The sequence below is a fragment of the Octodon degus genome, unplaced genomic scaffold, assembly GCF_000260255.1.
Source record: "Octodon degus isolate 3935 unplaced genomic scaffold, OctDeg1.0 scaffold00219, whole genome shotgun sequence".
Classification (NCBI taxonomy): Eukaryota; Metazoa; Chordata; class Mammalia; order Rodentia; family Octodontidae; genus Octodon; species Octodon degus.
Window position 1 is genome coordinate 1146305 of NW_004524795.1, and position 15087 is coordinate 1161391.

Genomic DNA, 15087 nt, shown 5'->3' on the forward strand with positions numbered 1-15087 from the left:
TTATAGTTATATATAAAGGATAACTGACTATCTATAACTAATTCGATATGTGAAACTTTTTTTTTTCAGTATTGGAAATTAGACCTAATATCTTCACATAGAGCTGCATCCCAGACCTTTTAATTTATTTTTATTTAGAGACAGGTCTTGCTAAATTGCCGAGTTGCCCAATCTTCACTAGGATTTGTGATCCTCCTGCTTTAGCCTCTCAAGTAGTTGGGACCAAATAGCTGGGATTATAGGCATGCATGACCACACCCAGATAAACACTGTACATTGATCAAATCAGGACAGTGAAATATCAATTTCCTCATGCCTTTTTTTTTGGGGGGGTGAGGCTGTTCTATATGTTCTTTTTTAGCTATTTTAAACCATACAACACCTTATTGTTGTCAGTGTTTGTCCTACTGTGTAACACAACAGAATTACTTCTATTTGTTGTAATTTTGTACCACTGATCATCTCTTCTCATCCTCCTTTCCCCGGGCACCTTCCCAGGCTGCGGCTCTGAGAACCATTGTGTCTTCCTTTACCCCCTTTCCACTGCTCTCTCTTCTTTCCTTTCCCCTCTCCCTCTCCTCCTTCTTTCTCCTTCCTCCTCCCTGCCCTACCTTTCCCATCTCTTCCTAGACATGTATGCCTTCCCAGCCATTTGCCCTTAAAAAAAAATTTTTTTTTCACATACTCTTGCTAAATTGCCTATGCTAAACTCCAATTTGTGCTCCTCCTGCCTCAGCCTCCAAGCAGCGAATTGCATGATCCACCACCAAGTCTGGCTTGTTCTGCCTGCTTCCAGGAGATCAGCTTTTGAATGATTCCACAAACGAATGAGGTCTCGTGGTGTTTCACTTGCTCTTTTTCTACTCAACATTGCTTCACTTGGTCAAAAAGGACCACCCTGAATATTGGCTTTTTATTCAACAAACAGCTTTGCATAAGCAGGCACTGTTCCAAGTATTAAAAGTTTATTACGCCTTTATTTTGTAGTCGGAGTACAGAGCTGAGCGCCTTGGAGATACCCAAGGGCTCCTGGGAGAGACTTGGCTCAGAAAAAGGGAGAAACCACTTCCGGGTCCCAGCAATCTCGCGAGAGTTCAGCTGACAGGATCTGGGCAAGGCGGGAAGCAGCCTGCGGCTCCAGGGCGTCTCTGTGAATTCCCTACTTGTCTTGTTTTGTTTTCCTGTTAATTTTAAACAGGGTCTTCCTAAATCGCCAGATTGCCCCGGCTGGCCGGCAGTAAGTAGGCGTTGGAAGGTGGGCAGGGGACCGGGGGGGGGCGGCCTTTATTCACAGATTAATTGTGTAGACCTATGGTGGGCTGTGTGTGAAATTGGGCCTAGAAGGGATTAAAGGAGAGGTACAGGGGGAGGGGAGACAGCTCAGCGGTCCAAGCGCCTTCCTGGCAAGCTCCAGGACTCGGGTTGCATCCTCAGTCCCAGGGCGCTATGCCGGACCCGGAAATGGGCATGGTGGCCCACGCCTGTAATCCCAGCGCTGGGGAGGCTGAGACAGTGGATCACTATGAGTCAACAACAACAAATAAAAATAACTGGAACAAATAAAAATAACTGAAGGAAGAAAGAAAAGGCACACAGGAAAAGACTGGGCCAAAAGGAAATTTTTAGAAAATTCTTAAGTCAACATTCTATTTGAAGTTTTTCTAGTGCCCGTATATACACGTGTTATTATGTTGCATATACATGGTGTGTTCCTATACAATATGTCATAGCACATCAAGTTTGGGTACCAAAATCTGAATGAATTGAATATTTTTCAGAATAGTGGAAAGAACGATAAACCTGTTGTCCAGAGTTTTATATTCCTTAACCGTGCTTTTCACAGAATTTCTCCTAATTTGAGACCTACCATTGCTCCACATCTCAGTTTCCCCAAAAGTGCCAGGGGCCATCGTTCCTGTGAAGAGCTGAGAAAATAATCTGCCCTCTTGGGAAGCTTGGTCCAGCGGATTCTGAGCAAAGCCGGGTTTTGGGTATGCTCCGCGAGGCAGGGTATTTTTCTCCTTCACAGCGAAGGCCTTGTTTCTCCTTGTGGCCTCTAGAAGCAGTATCTTGGTGACCCTTGGAGACGGGGTGGGAGTTATCAAGCTGGTAAATTCCTTGCTTAAGAAAGGCTTAAGGATCGGCCCACAGCTGATTCCTCAGCTTCCCGCTTAGGAAAATGTGACTACTGAAGCCTGCAGTGAAGGTGCCTTGGGACATGGATACGTGCAACATGTGCTCGGCCTCTGCCACAGCCAGGAGGCAGAATTTAAGTTTGCTGCTGACAGCTGCTGGGGGTTAGCCCTGGAATGTTAATCCTTACCAAAAGCTTGGATGAAAGGCAGAGGCTCCTAGCAGCTGTGTTAATGGTCTCATCCATCAAATGACCCTCTCTTCTTTACCTCTGTTGTCGGCTACATCCAGGTCTCTGCGAAGAAGTGGATGTGAAATCTTCTTACAGGGTGCTAATTTTTAGTTATTTTAAGAAGAACGAGCCTTTTAAAAATTCCCGAAGATGTACAGCTCATTGAAAAATTAATCATTCATTCCAAAAGAAAATTTTAGTTTTTCAGATGTATTATCTTTTACATGTACAAAATTGGATGTGTTTACCATGTACATAATGCTTTGAAATCTATAATGGAGTGTTTAAATCTAACTAGTTAATGAATGTTACATAGCTGTTTTTTGGTGAGAATATTCATATCCACCACCAGCATTTTTCAAGAATACAATACATTGCCATTAGCTATACTCACCATGCTGTGCAGTATATCACTTAAATTTATTACTGCTCTTTAGCTGTAATTTTGTATCTTTTAACATTTGTGCACATACTTATAATTTTAGTATAGAGGTACTCTCTACTTTGGTTTACATCGTTTGATACCCTCTCCTCCATGCATGCTTGTATTCTTACATATAAAATTGGGGCATCAATCTGCGAGCATTTTATTTTTTTTTTATGTTTTTAGAAAAACATGTTTTGAAAAATTTCTCATAGCATTAACCACAGAGTTCCTAACCTGTGATGATCCCTTCTTAGAACTGTTTGACTTTGTACTAGTGTGAAACCAACATGCATTCAGTAGAAACTACACTTAGGATTTTGAAATTTGGTCCTTTTGTAGGTGCATGGGAAGTATAATTGTTTCTCAAGTTGCAGTTCTCAGTCAGCTTCACAGTCACAGGAAACACCCATATCTAGTGTCTTGTGACGCTAGGGTCGGGTGGTTGGGAAGGCAGTTTATTAAATGAATGACTTATGATGATATTTTCAATTTGCCATGAATTCTGTAACTGTTAGGTTGAGGAATGTCTGGACAACACCATGTATGATAGGTTAAAAAAAATTAGCTGTAAATTTAATAAAGTATATACAGGACCTTTATGTGGAAAACTACAAAGCAAATTTCTTTGATATACGAGAGAAGACCTGTTAATGGAGAACAGACTAGTCATGAGTTGGAAGACTCAACTTAGTAAAATGTCAATATACTGATAACTAGGTTTAATCAGAAGTTCTAGTTCTGGCTTTTAAAGTGTGGCATATGACATTCTAATATTATTTCCCAAAAGGGTTGTAATTGTAGTATTTCTCCCATTGATTTCTACATGGCTTTGTGGAGGTGTAACAATACATTGTCTATATTTAGTTATATAGTGTTAAGTTTTGACATGTACACCTGCAAAACCATCTTCTCTTAGTCAAGATAATTAACAAGTTCATCAGCCTCAGAAATTTCCTACTTGTAATCTCACCCACTGTCCCTCTATACCCCACACAACCCTTTCCTTTGCCACTCTGGGAAACCACTGCTTTGCCTTTGATCACTACAGATTCATTTTCATTCTCTAGAATTTTATACATATAAAATTATAGAGTAGGTTGGTGGGAGGATCTGGCTGCTTTGAGTGTAATTATCTTGAAATTTACTCTTTTTATGTATTTGGTACAGGATCTTACTATGCAGCTCGAACTCCTAGTGATCCTTCTGTTTTCAGCCTCCCCAGTGTTGGGATTGCAGATGTGTACCACCACACCAGGTCTTGGTGACCAGTCAGCATGCTCGGGGGTTGGGCTGGTGCAGCATGTGGTGCCAGGGATGGAACCCCGGTCACTGGGCAGATTTACTCATTTTTATGTTAAGTTTATTTCCTTTTTTGCTCAGTAATATATTGTATGCTTATACTACAATTTATTTACCCATTTACCTATTGATAGACATTTGAATTCTTTCTAGTTTTTGACCATTAGAAATAAATATTCTGTGAACTTTTGTGTGCAAATTGGGACTTATATTTTCATTTCTCTTGAGTAAATAACTAGAAGTGGAATGGCTGGATCATATGGATAATTTCTTGGTTTTTCCAGAAGCTGTCAATGGGCCCGGGAAGATAGCTCAGTAGAATAAGTGCTTGCCTGGCAAGTGCAGGGTCCTGAGTTCAATCCCCAGTACCACAAAAAAACAAAACAAAAATAAAAAATGAGAAGCTGTCAAAACTGTTTCCCCAAGTGGTTGTACTGTTTTACATTATGATTAGGAGGCAGAAGAGGTCCAGTTCTTCCTCTGGTCCAATACTCAGTCCTTTTGTTTTTGTAATAGTTGTGTTTCACTGGGTTTTATTTTCCTAATGACCCATGACATTGAGAAGTTTTTCAGGTGTCTCTGTTTGAAATTCTGTATGTCTTCTTTAGTGCAATGTTTGTTTAAGCCCTTTGCATTTTACAGTTTTCTTCTTTATTGGCTTTTTAGGTTTGTTTATTCTGGATACAAGTCTCTTAGAGATGGATATGAAGTGCAAATATTATCTTTTCACTGGTGTTGGTCTTTTCATTCTAAAAGTGGTTTTCAAAAGCAAAAGCTTTAAATTTGGGTGAAGTCTAATTTTTTCTTCATGGCTCATGCTTTTTGCTGCTATTGCTGAGAAATCTTTGTACAAGCTAAGGTCACAGTAATTTTCTGTGATGTTTACTTTCAGTGTTTTTTATGATTATGGTTTTGATTTTCTGCCTCACTGAATAAAGGCAAAAGTGAGGCTATAGAATAGCCAATGGGTCCTACTTGACCTGGCCCTCTAATTTTGCTCTTGTATCATAATTTTTGGTCTTGCTTCTTGAGATCCGTAGCCATGCAGCCTTCTCCCTGTCTTTGTAACATTCTCATTCAGCCCCGCTGTAGGGCTTTTGGAATTTCTGCCATTCTCTCTGCCTGGAAATATTGTTACCTCATGTACTCATATAGCACATTATTCTCTTGCTTCCTCAGGTCTCTGATCAAATGATAGTTCAAGTTAGAGAGGCCTTCCCTGACTGCTCTCTAAAATGTAGTAGCTGTCCTCCTCTGCTTTTAGATTTCCCTCTGGTACTTATCATATGACATATTATATAGCTTTTTTTATTGTTGTTTATTGCCTTTCTGTTCTTGTGGAATGTTAAATTCTCAGATGCTTGAAGCTTACAGAACTTAAAACTAGTGGAACTAGTAGATACGAGCATTTGTTTGTGGAGTGGAGATGAATTACATGGTGTCTGGAGAAGCACCTACAGAGTATTTACCTCAATTATTTGCAACAATCTAGAGAGAGGTAATGAAAACAAGACCTGGAAAAGATACTTGGGGAGAACAGAGGTGAGAAAGGGTCTGCTGGGTTATAACAGAAGTACAAAATATTGAATGCTGTGTAAGGTCATATATAACATTAAAAATAGGGGGTAGGGAAATAGCTCAGTGGCATAAGTGCCCACCTGGAACATGCAAGGTTCCAAGTTTGATGCCAGTACAAAAACAAACAAACATCCATTAAAAATAATATTTAAGTGAGAGCTGTATTTGAAAGTTAATACCTTGTCAGGGAAAAAAAAATGAAAGTCTGCTAGTTAGTTTATTGTAGTTTTTATTTATTTAACACTAAGAGAAAAATAAACATGATAGAGCAAGTGACTAAAATCAGCACATTGTGTGCATTTCTTCAGACACTTGGTAGCACTGGGCAAGTGTGTTTACTCTGCACTGATTTTTGTGTGAACCTCACGGTTTTTCACTCGAAGTTTGTTGACCTGAGATTCGGCGATGTCAGCCCTTTCCTCGGCCTCCTCCAGCTCATGTTGGAGCTTACGGAATTTTGCTAGATTAGCGTTGGATTGTTCCTCCTAGGAGGAAAGTGGGAGTGTCAGAATTAGACTTTGCGGTTTTCCTCGCACCCACCACCACACAGGATTGTATTTCTCCAATCAAATATTTCCTCATGTGCTGTATGTTGTGACAGGCTTCAAATCTGGATAGAATTTGTAAATTCAATTGCAATTTTCACTTGAAAGGATGAAAGAGAAAACAGTTTTCTATTGGAGGGGACATCCTCTCGTCAAAACCACACATCCACTCCTGGTACATGTCTTGGATGGAAAGGAGAAAGAAACCTTTATAGAGCTCAGTTAGTAATTGTAAGTCTGTAGCTTTGCTAAAATCCCACTAAATATTGTTTTGTCATATATTTTGTTCCTCCTATGTAGAGAAAGGGGAAAAGTGGGGCTAGGAGGAAAGAGCACCTCTGTTGGTACTGGTTTGATTCATTATCATTTGTGCCTTTCTCTTTCTTCTTTCTTTTTCTTCCTTCCTGCCTCCATTGTACCTACCACTTATGTCTGGAATAATAGGTGTGTAGGGGGAGAATATAGCTGATGAAACTTCCAAACCTTTGCTGTGCTGGGGAATGAGCCTAGGGTGCCATACATGTTAAGCACATACCCCATCACTGAACTACATGCCCAGCCCTTTGAACATGTTCTGAGAACAGTTACAACAGATGTGGGGAGAAGAGCCCTACTCCTGACACTGCTCATGAGTGAATGGATCAGCTGGGATAAAGGATTAATGTTTGGTTTTGGAGAATACCTGATTTTGTGTATGTGAAGGGAGAAGGATGTTTATCCTGGTGTTACAGTTTTTGCTGTATTCCTTGCAGCTGTCTAATAAGGTGGGTTATTTGGAACTTATTTTTTTCCCCAGCCTTATAAATTTCTTAGTAATAAAAGTGTATCCTTTTGAAGTCCTGTTCTATAATTGAGATGCAGGGTGTAAATTCATATTTGCAAAAAAAAAAAAGTCTCTAAAATGTATGATTCTGACTGTCCTTCTTCATTAACATTTTTTTTTTAGCACATTTTCAATCTCAAGAAAGGGATTAGAGGTACTCACAGCTTCTTCAGCTTGTCTTTTGTATGATTTCACCTTTGCCTGCAATTTATCCACGAGGTCCTGCAGCCTGAGAATATTCTTGCGATCTTCCTCAGTCTGAAAGTTTGAAAAAAAATTATGTTCACCCAACCCCAAAAAGCTCTACTGTGGGTGGTAAAATAAACTGCTTGGTATTCCAGCAGGTGGCCCTGGGATAAGCCTGACCAACTCTGAGGCTTTGCTCATGATTGTAATGATAGCCACTCTTGCTGGATATCTGCTGTGTGCAGACAGTGTAGTAGGCAATTACAAGTATCTTCTCTAATCCGTATCTCCCTGCTCTGGGAGATACTCTTACTTTTCTTTTATAGGTAGATAAACTAAAGCTTAGAGTGTTAAGTAATTTACTCAAGTTCAAAAAGCTAGAGTAATAGCCAGTTTATCTGGCCTTCATACCTACATTCTTTTTTCTCTTTTGTCATTTTCATCTCTCTTCCTCTTTCCTTCTCCCTGTCCTGTTCTCTCTCCCACTATCCCTTCTTTCTTCTTTTCTCTTTCCCTTACTCCATCCCTCTCTTCCTTCCTGTGTCCCTTCCTTTCACTGGGGATTGAGCCCAGGGCCCCTCGTATATTAATCATATGCTCTCCCACTGAACTCTACTCTCAGCCCTATTGTATTTTCTAAAGGCTTTCCTAATCTTCCTAGTTTAGTATAAGTTTGTGATAAACAACTGTGCCTTTTACCCCTTCTATGTAGGGAGTTGTTTTTTGTCTGTTTGTAAGTGTCAGAAATGCTCACTTTTCTTCTGGGTAGGAAGTCTAGATATTCTTGAAAGCTGTTTTTGTTACCTGGTAAGTGAGTTCTTTTACTCTTCTCTCGTGCTTCCGTAACCCTTTAACTGCCTCAGCATTGCGTTTCTGTTCATTTTCAACCTCCCCTTCAAGTTCACGTACCTGCAATTAAGAAAGATCCAAACCCAATCTTGGGGATAATCAGTTTGCTCAGGAGCTGCTAAGGTATAAGTTGGGTAGCACTGACTCCAGCACAAGAATGGGACTCCATACAAAGAGATGGGGGAGGAGGGGTGGTAAGCCTTTTTCCTTTCTCAGGCTTGGAGATTGAGACACCCACCCTGGCCTCCAGCTTCTGGATCTGCTTCTTGCCACCCTTCAGTGCCAGCTGCTCAGCCTCATCCAGACGGTGCTGCAGGTCTTTCACTGTCTGCTCCAGGTTCTTCTTCATCCGCTCCAGGTGGGCACTGGTGTCCTGCTCCTTCTTCAGCTCCTCGGCCATCATGGCGGCCTGGTGAGCAGAGAAGAGAGTCAGGTAGGGAGTGAGAGAGCACAGCAGGCTTCAGACTCGCCACTGCTGGATTCCCCTCTGCTCACATCAGTGATGGCCTTCTTGGCCTTCTCTTCTGCATTGCGTGATTCTTGAATTACTTCTTCCATTTCACTCTGGAGTTGTGAGACATCATTTTCCAGTTTTTTCTTTGTGTTGATGAGGCCAGTGTTCTGTTAAAAATGGTGAAAATTTATAAAATTTATAGTTTGTTTGCCGTAATGGGATTTTACAAATGTTATATTGTTGGATCATACAAGGTACTTGATGTTACATTTCATTAGATGTTAGTATTTTTTCAGTGCAAAATAGGAGTCATGTGCAAGATTGGGAAGTCTACAACACTTTAATGCCCAAACGCTCACTTGATTTGCAGTAAGGACTCTGGAGTTTAAGAGTGCCTATTGGTAGACAATAAGGTTTTGCTCTTTCAATTATATTTCCATCATATATAACTAGCATTTTATCCTTGAAAGGTTGAGCATAACATGTTAGGAAAGAATAGGTTCTTTTTGTGAATACTTGGCATGGGGGTTTCTCAATTAGCAGGAATCTAGTCTCTGTGAGCTTTCACTATTTATTCCTTTAAGGAATTCTGAATTTGTCCTATGAAAATATTTTCTCAAAATTTTAACCCAGTGGTTCTCAAAGTGAAGCAAAACTCCCTCTCTAGGTATTTGGAATGCATGGGGGGTACATTTTTTGGTGTCACCACAGCTAAAGGTCTCTATGGCATTTACTATCTGGACACGCCAGGGATGCTAACTGCCCTGCGAGGCAGTTATGGGGAACACAGCAAAACTGAATGCTGAGGACCCCTGAAAAGAAATGATGCATGGAACATTGTGAACTTTGGAGTTCACAAGTATCTTTAACCAAGTTTATTCTACCTCATGGCAGTGAAAATAATCTAAAGAGCCAAACATTTTTACATTAAAAAAAAAAAAAAAAAAAAAAAAAAAAAAGGTTTTTGGTAGAAAAATCCAAAAAATAGCTGGCAAGTACCAGATCCTGAGTTCGATCCCTAGTACTGCCCCCCCCAAAAAAGAAACAAAGAAAAAGAAAAAGAAAAAAAATCCAAAAAAGACAAATAGGAACACACACCTGAATCACTAATAATTCCATCACTGCTGATAACTCAGACTGATCTTTTAGAGCATATCCTCCATTTTTGTTCATGCACATAGATTTATAAATATGAGGTACATCCATATTATACCCCAACTCATCACTTCAAGTGCAGCAGCATTTGTCTCACCTGAGTATGGAGGAGCTGCACACGCTCACTGGCATCCAGGAGCTCCTGCTCTACAATTTTCCTGCTCCTCTCCGTCTGCTCCAGGGTGGCCTGTAGCTCCTCCACCTCAGCCTGCAGCAGGTTGGCTCTGCGCTCCACAATTGCCAACTGCTCCTTCAGGTCCTCCTGGCCCCGGAGGGCATCATCCAGGTGCAGCTGGGTGTCCTATTAAGTTATAGAAAAGGTCTTAGACATTCTGAAGAGGATGAACACATTCCAGTGGACAAATTGGAAGAGTATACTGGAGTCAGGAACATGAAACAACATGCCTGCCTTTCGAATGATCTTGAAAATTGTCTTGTCTCTTGCTTAGGGTAATGGAGAATTATTGGAAAACATAAGTTTTTGTTCTATTTCTTTTGCTAAGTACTAGTTTTTTATGTGCAAATCACTACTATTTATCATTTATGAAGCGTTTTCTATGCAGCCTTCCCAGTACTCCATATCTATTTTCTGTTTTGATCTGCATAATAACTCTGTGGTGAGAGGTTTTGTTCTTTGTGAAAGAAGAAACAAGTTCTAAGAGATGAAATAAATTGTCTAATACCAAGCAGCTTGTAAGTGACAAAATCAAGACTCAACCTCAGGCCTGTCTAGTACCAAAAGCTCTGCTCTTTCTATCATGTTATGCTTTAAATTCCAGGCTTCTATTTTTGTCTACATATAGTGATGTGTTAAAAGAAGAAAAGAATAGTCAAGCAGGTGGGGAGTGAATCTCTGGACTCATCTGAGAGGCTGAGGACCCATGTACCTTGAGGATACCTTGCGTGTTCCTATAGTTCCGCAAGCTCTCTGCAGCCAAGCGGTTGGCATGGTTCAGCTGGATTTCCATTTCATTCAGGTCTCCCTCCATCTTCTTCTTGACTCTAAGAGCGTCATTCCTGCTCCTAATCTCAGCATCCAGTGTGCTCTGCATTGTCTCCACGACTCTGATGTGGTTTCTCTTCAGCTGGTCAATTTCCTCATCTTTTTCAGCAATTTTCCTATCAACTTCAGACTTGACTTGGTTCAATTCAAGCTGGATACGTAGAATTTTTCCTTCTTCATGTTCAAGAGATGCCTTATAAAATAACAACTAATTAGTAATGGAAAAGAACTCAAATATTTGTAGTCTATTCCCTGTGAGCTAAACTTATTCATCTGCTTGTCTAGTTTTACAAAGTAACAGTTCCAGAAATCTACTAGCAAAATTATTCTTTTGTTCCTCAAGCTACAGACTATTTTTTTTTTTTTTTTTTTGGTATATTAGGAAAGGGTCTACAGGGTGTTCAAGGTCTCACTACTAGATCAGACTCATAGTGATCCGCCAGTTTACAGCCTCCCAAGAGTTGAGATTACAGGCATGTGCCACCACACCCAGTCTCAATTGCCATCTCAGCATGCCCCAAGGGCGGGGCTGGCATGGCAGGCCTGGGGATCAAATCCCCGGCCCCTGCGCCTTGGTTGCTGGTGCTTTAATCTGCTGAGCTATTTGGCTGGCCCAGATTAGATAAGATAGTTCTGTAATAAAAATGCTTTCTGATACACAAATGTTCATTTTCATACTAATAAATTTATGTACTAAATCTTTCTGTAGTAACATTAACTCTCAGTCTATAAATTAAAATGTTTATGGTGTGAAATACTACTGTAGAAAGTATCAATTTTAAACTATAAGTTTTTCTGATTAGGTAGTATATGTTCAATAGAGCATGTAGGGATAGTTCATGAAAACAAGAAAACTATCCGTATGTCTCTACTCAGAGATAGCTATTTTCATGTGGCATTTTATTCTAGTCTGTTTTCTGATATATTTTTATGTAATCAAATTTGAGTATGTAGGTTTGTGTCTTGCTTTTTTTTTAATTTTTTTATTTGAGAGAGAGAGAGAGAGAGAGAGAGAGAGAGAGAGAGAGAGAGAGTGTGGTGTGTGTGTGTGGCCAGCTCAGCCCACCAGGGGGCGGGGCTGGCTGGCATGTGGTGCTGGGGGATTGAACCATGGTCCCCGATGCTTTGCTAAGCTTGTTCTAAGTAGGTGCTTTAGACCACTGAGCCATCTCTCCAGCCCCTTGTGTCTTGCTTTTAAAAAGCACTTTTAATGTATTTTTATCTGCCATAATTATTTTCCTATATTAATCAAACTTAATGACTATGTAAAATTCCATCACCTAGCTGATCTAAAACTTGATTATCCTTGTTCTTGAATTGAACATTTTTATTTTAAAGATCATTTTGTTGGGATGAATTCTAAGAGAATTGATGGTCAGAGTATTTACATTTTTAAGGCTTTTGATAATGATTGGCAAGTGGCCCTTTATACAAGTTTTATGGATTCAAATTATGACTATTTCCATAATAATGTGTCCAACTCCAGTTACCACTGTCCATTCTGCATGCTTTCACCGGTAATTTGATTTATCTCTCAACAGAGTAGTATGTACCTCTGCTTCCTCTAAGGCACCCTGGATGTCACATTTCTCTTGTTCCACTTGCTTCTTTATTTTTTCCAGTTCATGAATTTGCTTTCCTCCCTCTGCAATTTGCTCTGTGAGGTCTGAAATCTCCTCTGTGGATGAACAGACAAAGCAGACCTGATTGGACTGATGGCAGCTTAGAAGGGTCTGGCCAGGGATATGTGGGGTGTGGAAAGTCACAAGGACTCACGCTGCAAGTTCTTGTTTTCTCTCTTGAGTGTTTCAAGTTGATCCAGGGATTCCTCATAGGCATTCTTCACCTTGAACAGCTCAGTACTGAGAGAACGGGACTCCTTCTGGGAGGCCTCAAGTTCAGCCTGAGTTTCCTCGTACTTTTGTTTCCACTCTGATAGGACCTGCAAAACAGGACATTGCCAACCTGTCCCAAGAAAAGGAATACCACATAAAACATCATAAAAGTTGAAGCAGGATGGGCCACCTTATCAAAGTTCCTCTGCTTCTTATCCAGAGCTGCACAGGCTGCATTCGATCTCTCCACATCCAGCATGAGGTCCTCCACCTCATTCTGCAGCCTCTGCTTTGTCTTCTCCATGGAAGCGCATTTGGCATTCACAGCTTCTACATGCTCCTCTGCTTCCTGCAAACGCTGAGCCAGCTTCTTCCTGAAAAGTAAGCCCTGCTGTCAGGACCTGGCCAATACTACACAGGAACAAAGTGATAACCTCTATGACCCCTTCTCACAGTCCTGTTCTTTACTGTAGAACTCATGATTTTCAAAACTGTGGCAGCAGAACTACTTCCTAGAGTAATAAACTGTATGGAAAGGTTCTACATGGTGAATAGTTGGAGTCAAGCCCAGGGTATGTTATCGAATTCTTAGAGGCTACTGTTGGTGCTAACACTATCTGCTTTACTATGTCAGTAATGTGGGCCTTTCAGACCTTCTGATTGGGGAGCATTGTGCAAATTAGCTGAGACAATTTGGTTAAGACCCCTTCTTGTCCCAAAAAAGAATTTGAGGCTAGCTAGACATTTTATTAGTCAAAAAATATACTGAGTATATTTATTTGTTTTCTCAGACCTTCCATTTCTTTGTATGTATTGTCTCCCTACAGGATATTCAATTTCTTCTAATCATATATACTTGGCCAGCCTATCCAGAAAAATAAATTGATTGATAAATAAGGACAATTCATGCAGTTCAAGTAAAGTTTTTGTTTGTAGCTTGAGTGTTTGTTTGTAGCTTGAATCATCTGTATTCTAGTTTTATTCTGAATGGCATGTCAAGTATACATCTCTAAAGTACAAAAAAGACTTTAGCTTTGATACCTAAGAAGGTCTAATTGAAGGTAGCTTGGCCTATACAAGATTAAACCTTTTTTTGTTTTTTGAGACAAGATCTGGGTATGCAGTTCAGGCTGGTCTTGAAGCCTGTGTAGCCCAGGCTTCCCTCTACCTCACAGCAATTCTCCTGTTTCAGCCTCCTGAGTGTTGCGATTACAGTATACTCAACTCCACTCAGAAAACATTAAGGCTATCCCCTATTTAGACTAGTTTTATGTGTCATGTACAGTTTGGTGGCCTCTAATATAAATTTTGAGGGGCGGATCTTGTCTACTCAGTGCTTAAGAAGGTGAGAACTGGAAACAAGATCTAGTTCTGGTCCCAGCTATACTATTTATTAAAGTATGCTTTTGGGTTAGTTGATTAACATTTTTCAGCTTCAATTTCCTCATCTGTATGATGAAGATAAAAATAATTACACCAATCCAACATTGTAATTAAAACTAAATGAGCTGATACAGATTTAGAATAGTATTTTTTTTTCCTGCAGTACTGGGGATTGAACCCATGGTTTTGCAGTGAAATTCATCCCAGCCCTTTTGATTTTTTTTTGTTTTGAGACAAGGTCTCACTACATTGCTATATTGCCCAAACTGGATTCCAGCTTGTGACATTGTAGTATTAACACCTCAGAGTGCTGGGATTACAGGCATGGGCCACTTTGCCTGACTAGGTACACAGTATGCATTCAATAAGTTAGCTTTTGTTTTTATGTAGCTGTCGTCATCACCATCATTATCATCGTCACCACAACTATTTCCAGGAGTTGCTGAGCCGGGCTGCTGTGGTATTCACAGAACATACTTGGCCTCTTCCAGCTCCTCCGTGCGCTGGATGGCGTCTGTCTCATACTTGGTCCTCCACTGGGCAACCTCAGTGTTGGCCTTGGACAGCGCCCTCTGCAGCTCGGCTTTGCCTTCCTGCTCCTCCTCGTACTGCTCGCGTAGGAGGTCACAGTCGTGGCGGGAGGATTGCAGTGCGTGGGCCAGGGCGTTCTTAGCCTGTGGAAGTGGCAGTTCAGTGGCTTAAATTCATGTACTCAGTGATATTGAATTTATAGGGCCTCAGGTAGAACTTAACAGTATACTCAAATTTATGAGTTAGCAAGATTTTTGGTCGAACTCACTTTAGTTTCTTCCTCTAGCTGACGCTTCAACTCCTCAGTCTGTTGGGTAGATGCTTGTTTGTGCCTTGAAAGCTGAGAAACTAGAGCATCTTTCTCATCTAACTGTCGAGAATATTCACCTAAGAATAACAAGAGTCAAGGAGTTTTTGAATTGTGTAACAAGTCTAAAATTTTCATGTATGTATAAAATACATTTTATCTGCTTCTAAATTTTGTGTAAAACTGGAGATTAACAGAATTGCAGCAGGTGTGTAACTAACTGCTTGGTCTTTTTTCCTCTTTTTGGCCTGCCCATAAAACTGTTAGTTTATTTTACCCCTCTAAATTGGGAATACTACAGGGCCCTGAGTTCAACCCCCAGTACCACAAAAAAAAAAAAAAAAAAA

The 15087-nt window shown here is 40.4% G+C and overlaps 1 protein-coding gene across 1 annotated transcript in view; it reads right to left on the bottom strand.

The window, feature by feature from the left end:
• Positions 1 to 5978: 5978 nt before the first annotated feature.
• Positions 5979 to 15087, bottom strand: part of Myh8 (myosin heavy chain 8) — a 32449-nt gene continuing 23340 nt past the window's right edge. Inside the window, exons 27-38 of the mRNA XM_004645166.3 lie at positions 14702 to 14820; positions 14380 to 14576; positions 12710 to 12893; positions 12461 to 12626; positions 12238 to 12362; positions 10569 to 10877; positions 9779 to 9982; positions 8568 to 8693; positions 8311 to 8481; positions 8028 to 8132; positions 7200 to 7295; positions 5979 to 6154 (exon numbers count right to left, since the gene is read on the bottom strand). Coding sequence (XP_004645223.1) covers positions 6005 to 6154; positions 7200 to 7295; positions 8028 to 8132; positions 8311 to 8481; positions 8568 to 8693; positions 9779 to 9982; positions 10569 to 10877; positions 12238 to 12362; positions 12461 to 12626; positions 12710 to 12893; positions 14380 to 14576; positions 14702 to 14820 — 1952 coding nt within the window. The 3' untranslated portion in view covers positions 5979 to 6004. The remainder of the gene's footprint in view (positions 6155 to 7199; positions 7296 to 8027; positions 8133 to 8310; positions 8482 to 8567; positions 8694 to 9778; positions 9983 to 10568; positions 10878 to 12237; positions 12363 to 12460; positions 12627 to 12709; positions 12894 to 14379; positions 14577 to 14701; positions 14821 to 15087) is intronic.